The following is a 6189-nucleotide window of genomic DNA, read 5'->3' as shown; positions in this document are numbered from 1 at the left end:
CTATAGGGGTTTCATGCATTTTATTATCTCATATTTGAATTGTACTTTTAATTTTAGAAGTATTTGTGAAGAAACTAGGAAAACAACACAGTTTTGCAATATTCATGTTTGTTGTACAAGTGAGATAGTTACTCTCGATTTTTCCTTTTTTATGATGTTTGATTTTATTGGAGTTTTGCATCAAACATGAGAACTTTTTTATGTCTATAGGGATGTCATGTATTTTATTATCTCATATTTGAATTGTACTTCTAAATTTAGAAGTATCTGTAAAGAAACTAGGAAAAAAACACAGTCTTGCAATATTTATGTTTGTTGTGTTTAGTCACATTATAGATTTAGGAAAATAAATTTAATTTAAATCATTCATGTAAATTTCTTATGTCTTGTTAGATTATGAAGTTTTTTCACATCAACAATAGTCATCCTTATTTATTCTCACATTGGCAACAAAAACATGTTAACATTTATAATACAAATATAGTTATAATATTTAAAATCTTAAAAATATGGTATAGAAAAATAATCATAGTTACATATAAAAAATATTATCAGATATGTGAAGCACATATTTTTATTATATTAAGCATCAAAACATGAGATAAGAAAATTCATACTTCCATTAAAACTACTTGAACTTGAGAAGGTCAACATACACGACTTCTAAGATTCTTACATGTTATCTAGCCTAAAATCTTATGAATGCATTGATGTAAAGTAAATATATAACGGGAGAGAGAGAGAGAGAGAGAGAGAGAGAGAGAGAGAGAGAGAGAGAGAGAGAGAGATGGATCACTCACTCTTTAGAAATATATGGACAAAATTTCAAAATTGATTGCATCCTCGCTCAACCTTTATCCACTTTCATCTATGAACCATTGCAACTGTTGTCTTCTTTCTTGGTCTTCACACTTATACTTTAGTTTCATGTCTATGATCTTTATGAGGAGCTTTTCTCTTTCTTATCACTTGATAAATTGATTTATGTTCATGTTGATGGTAGAAGTCCAAATCAAATTTAGTAGCTTCCTATAAATTGATCCACTTTATAGTTTATTGCTTCACCATCACAGACATAAAAATTTGTAGAGCTTCAACCTTCTCAGTTTGTAGAACTTGATCTACTTTATAGTTTGATTCTTCAACATCTTGAGTTTTACTATAGATATTAATTTTTTTATTTTCAACCCTCTCATCTCTTATAAATTGACTTGGTATAATTGATGTCTTGTCATCCTTTATCTCTTTTGATTTTTCTATAAATTTTGCATTACTTTCACCAACTTGTGGGACACTCTTGTTCTCTTTGTCTAGGATATCAATTGATTTAACCTTAGGGGGTGTTGACAATTTAATAAATGTAATGGACATCACTTCATTTTCAAATCTAGAAGTATAGCACTCAATATCAACATTCTTTGGAATACGAAAAAGGCTTTCAAACTTATCAACCACCCTTTTCCTTGGTTGTCAAGTTCCTTCACTGAATCTTCAATACTGTGTCCTCCACTAATTGGAGAAAAAATATTTTTGAAGAATGAGCTACATGTCTACTATTGAATCAATTTATATGAGCAGAATTTTAGATTGGACTAAAACTAATAAGATAAATCATTATAGCAAACGTTGTGTAATAAAAATCAGTGAATGAAACAAAATGAAATAAACCTAATTGGATCTATAGCACTATAGAAATGTCACTTTATTTAGAACACACACATACACTTGTCTGTTGTTCGTAACAAACTTATAATTAAAAAAAACAAAATAAATAATATTAATAATAATAACATAGAAACTGCATAGAAGATTAGCACCACTAATAACTTAAAAATGATGCAAGTATATCAGCCAACAAACCTGCACTCTTTAACCATCTTGAAATGACATTCACAAAATAGTGAAATTGAAACTTCAAAGAATGACGTAATCTCGCATGATACGGAGTTGAAAGAAGCTACACATTACCACTGCCCATCACTTGAAGGAGGTTAGAAAGAAAATCTACATTTGAGAAAGATGCTAGAACTAAAAATAACAATGAACAAAACCATAATTTATAATAATTATAATAACAGGCTAAATAAATATATTTTTCTTCGAGCAGCTCGCTTATCACTGCCTGAATCAACACCCGATGATCGGTTCATATACATTTCTAAATCCTCTCCATTCAATTTAACAGAGATTTCCGAATAATGGGCAAACGGGATATGAAATACAAAGGGACTTTATGAAGGTTTACAAAATATTGTAAATGCAAAAGTACATATTTCAGAACTGCGGGTAAATGCTGTGAATGTGAAAAGGGATTTTGTAGTTGGCTGCGGATGAGAATTCCTTTACTTGCAGACGAAGAGGAGCTATGCTGGGTGAGAAGGCATTGGAATAAAGAACATACAAAAGATTGGAATAATGGATAGAGAATATTTTGGAATAATTAATAAAGTGGCTGGCCTGTAAAAATATGCTCAAGGAATTATGGTGACTTCCAGGAACTGGTGAGTCAAAAGCTAGGTATGCTTTGTTCTTAGAGATAAGATGTTATGAGTAGGGCGAATCGTGTTTTTTCAAAGTGGAGGAAAAGTGTGTGTGTTTTAGAGTTTTGAGTAAAAAATAATTTTGAGAGCATATCTTATACCATTAAAAGAGAAAAATCTTTATGATTTTTTTGGTAAGAATCGTTAATAACAGTTACACACTGGCAACTTAGTCTTCGGTTTATCATTAGTTTTATCATCCTTTTAAAGTTCAATAGATATAGATAGTAGAAAATGTTACTCATGAAAAGACTGGACGATCACTTTTGTAGAGAGAAAAATGTTAGAATAGTCATTTCACCTCTAAGGATCCATGTATGAAAGAAAATGCTTTGATAAAAAAGGTTATGAGAACATAATTTGTCAATGCACTCTTAAAAAAGTAGACTTCAAATTTATTCTTTTATTAAAAACAGAAGAAACAAAAGCACCAATCATAAGTCAAGTTAATTGTAATTATAACAAAAAATACTGTATTACTACAATTATATATATAGAAAACTATAACTACTTAATATTTTAGTTAGTTAAAATATTTAATATAGTATAATAATTTTATTAAAAGGTACTATGTGGCACTTGTTGTGCCATTGCAATTGATTTCCACTTTCAAGAATTTAACTAAAGAGGACAGCTATGAAATAATTTAAAAAATAAACCATGTCCAATTAACTCTATCTGAGTAAAGAAATCGATGATTTTGAAAACAAGAATAAATTATATAATTGCTTGTCAAATTTGCTGAGAATGTTTACATAACTCAAAAGCATGTTTAATAGTTTCCATTTGTTGGAGAACCGACATTTGGTAAAGAAAGAAATGAGATTCTCTAATTGAAAGGCTCAATTTAAATATCAATCATTCTACTATCTATTTCAACTTTAAAGCAGACTATTGTCCATACAAGAAATTGCAGTTTAACATCAGCACCATTAGATTTCCAAACAGTAAGGATCAATTTAGATAAGAGGAAAAAGTTTATGATAGCTTAATAATTATTTTAAATATTAAGATCATTAAAAAGTTGCATTGAATAGGAATAAAAAAGTTTTAATAGAAATAAAAAGTTCTAATGGAACAAGTTCATAGTTTGTAAAAGTTTCAATAATAACACCGATTTCAAAAAAAAAGAGACATTCTTGAAAATTATTAGAGTCAACGTGATTCCTTGAGCATATATCGGCAAATAATTTATTTTTGCCTCTCAAAGTTATTCTTTATTCCAATCTTTTCTCTATTTAGCCTTTATCCTCTTACAAAATCTCACATTCCATTATTTTCTGTATTTGTCCTAATGCCCTGGTAAAGGAACTCTGAAGTCGCCCATGACCTATTTCCTTTATTTAGCCCATCATCATAGATTCCAGGAATTATTATTATCCTAGCAATGGGTGTAGCAGCAGCTGATATATCACGCAGTGTAATCTTGAAGTATGTTGGATTTACGTTTTCTATATTAGTGGATAAAACGGACGGCCATGACCTCAATCTATTCCTCCCAGGTTTATTTCAATATCTCATCAATTTATTTAGCCATCTCTCATCATAAATATTTCTGGTTTTAATTGAAGTTAACTGTCATCATTTATTGTGTAGATTATGAAGTGGAAAATCGACAAATACAATTGCGAGAGGACGGTGTTAGTGCAATATACACTTCTAAATTCGACAAGAAGGAATTGCTCATTTCATTCAATAAATTTTCAAGAAATGAGAAGGTAAACTAAATTATCACCTTTATCTGTTAATTATTATTTTTACAACTCTTAAAAATAAAATATATCGATTAATAGTTCATTCTTTTTCATTCTTTTAAATTAAGTAATTGATTCAGGACACCCACCGATATATCTAGTTAGGTCGTTCCATAAAGACAACGAGAACATTTGACTAGAATTTTTGAACAATCAAACTTAAAGCCCCAACTTTGAACTGTTGATTCCCATATAAATATACACCAGATCTAATTTACAATTCAAAATTTCTAAATAATTAAAACTAACCTAATTGAGCTGCTACTGAATATTTCCATTCCATCTTCAGAAATAAGTTTCTACCTCTTCTTTCACTTGTATTCTTAGTTTTTCTTTATTCATTTGTTCTTTGCATCTACAAGAATAAGACAGCTTAAACATCATATGCTAATCCTCGACTAAATGTATTAAATAGTTAAAATTAAGTTATTTTAAGTTTAATATCTTCCTTAGTGTATGATGTTTAAGAATGGCCCACAGAAATCGCATTCAAAATCTCAGATTTGGCAGCCACAACATGTATCTCGTGCTTTTATTGTTAGTTCAGAAAATGCTGGAGTTCTCCTCTCCTCTGCAGCGGTGGACAAAAGAGATGCCTATGACCTCGGCCTAACACTCTCAGGTTTATTTCAGTTCACCCCATTAATTTATTTGGAATTTATGATATTAAAGAGAACAAATTTCCACAATCCATTCTATTGTACTGATATGTTTCTGGATTCGATTGTGTTAAGATTTTTACCATCAACGTTTCGAATCACACTACGTGATCCATTGTTTTTTGCATCTCTTGCTCTTTATCCTGATGATGGATAACGTAGTGTGATTCGAAACGTTGATGTTAAAAATCTTAGCACAATCGAATCCAGAAACATATCAGTACAATTTATGATATGTTGATTATAGTGGTTTGTTTGCTGTAGGTTACGAAAAAGAAGATTTGCAAGTGGAATTTGACGGTGAAAAAAAATCAGAATTAGAGGACGACATTCTATGGACGGTTTTAGCTTTAGTACTGAGAATGTTGATATTGCTGGATTTTCCTCTGCAGTGGAAGGGTTTGAGATGTGTATTAGATTGAAGGAGAGAATGGATGACAAGGCCAATCGATCTTCAAGAGGTGGGAAGGTTGGAAATGGACAAACTAATATTTCTAGTACAACTCCAGATAGTGAACCATCAAATTGGAGAGGAGATCAGAGGATCAAATTATATGCAACCAATGTGAACATAAATCGGTTAATTGGGCACTAGTCAACAGCATACATCTGCAAACGAAAGTATGAAATGTAAAGGCCAAGATAGATGAAAATAGTTTGAATGGTCCACACATAAAAGGAGATCAAAGTGAAGAGGGGAAGCAATCTACTTAAAAATATTGTCCTTGTGTTTTTCAAGAGTTAACACATTCACCGCATTAGAAGGTAAGATAATATGTATGAAATTAGAGGCTATGCCCTTTTAACCTTGATATGGTTGATTAGTTTTAACGATAAACTGTGTTCTTATCTCATGTTTCTATGTTCAATCCAATAAAAATATATGTGTTTCACATATCTTATAAGGAGGTACATCTATGTCTTAATATTTTTTTATATGAAATATATTTTAGTAATTAAATATTATAATAATATTTGAGTAAGTTGCAATAATTTAATTATATAGAATACTATATAGTTCAATTAAAGATAATAATTGTTTGTAACTATAAGAGAATAAATTGAATTGATTGTAATTATAATATAATAATATCATTTAATTTTTATTTTAACAAATTTTATAGATAAATTAAAAAATCGCATTATGTATATACATGCATTCTAAAATATAAATCAAATCGATCAAATTTTGTTAGTATGAATAATAATACAATAATTAATTAATAAAATAATAAA

General features: G+C 29.6%; 1 protein-coding gene across 3 annotated transcripts; it reads left to right on the top strand.

Moving 5' to 3' along the window:
- Positions 1-3805: 3805 nt before the first annotated feature.
- On the top strand, positions 3806-5791 carry LOC149559581 (uncharacterized). Of its 3 annotated transcripts, none has more exons than XM_089828416.1 (4): positions 3806-4042; positions 4137-4258; positions 4796-4916; positions 5218-5791. In XM_089828416.1, the coding sequence occupies exons 1-4, from the start codon at positions 3928-3930 to the stop codon at positions 5373-5375; spliced, it is 516 nt and encodes a 171-aa protein (XP_089684542.1). In that variant the 5' UTR covers positions 3806-3927; the 3' UTR covers positions 5376-5791. The 3 variants fall into 3 exon arrangements, with proteins under 3 accessions (XP_089684542.1, XP_089684541.1, XP_089684544.1); XM_089828415.1 differs by having other exon boundaries at positions 4775-4916; XM_089828418.1 differs by having other exon boundaries at positions 4775-4916; positions 5201-5333.
- The last annotated feature ends 398 nt before the right edge of the window (positions 5792-6189 follow it).

The sequence above is a fragment of the Cupressus sempervirens genome, chromosome 5 (assembly GCF_028749045.1).
Source record: "Cupressus sempervirens isolate cs-2001-9-10 chromosome 5, ASM2874904v1, whole genome shotgun sequence".
NCBI classification, from domain to species: Eukaryota; Viridiplantae; Streptophyta; class Pinopsida; order Cupressales; family Cupressaceae; genus Cupressus; species Cupressus sempervirens.
This window is presented reverse-complemented; position numbering and strand designations above follow the sequence as displayed.

Excerpts from the sequence above, each read along its gene's own strand:
- LOC149559581 (XM_089828415.1), top strand. The coding sequence starts at position 3,928 with ATGGGTGTAGCAGCAGCTGATATATCACGCAGTGTAATCTTGAAGTAT. Across the intron at positions 4,043-4,136 it reads CCTCAATCTATTCCTCCCAG|ATTATGAAGTGGAAAATCGA; the intron begins GTTTATTTCAAT and ends TTTATTGTGTAG. Across the intron at positions 4,917-5,217 it reads CCTCGGCCTAACACTCTCAG|GTTACGAAAAAGAAGATTTG; the intron begins GTTTATTTCAGT and ends TGTTTGCTGTAG.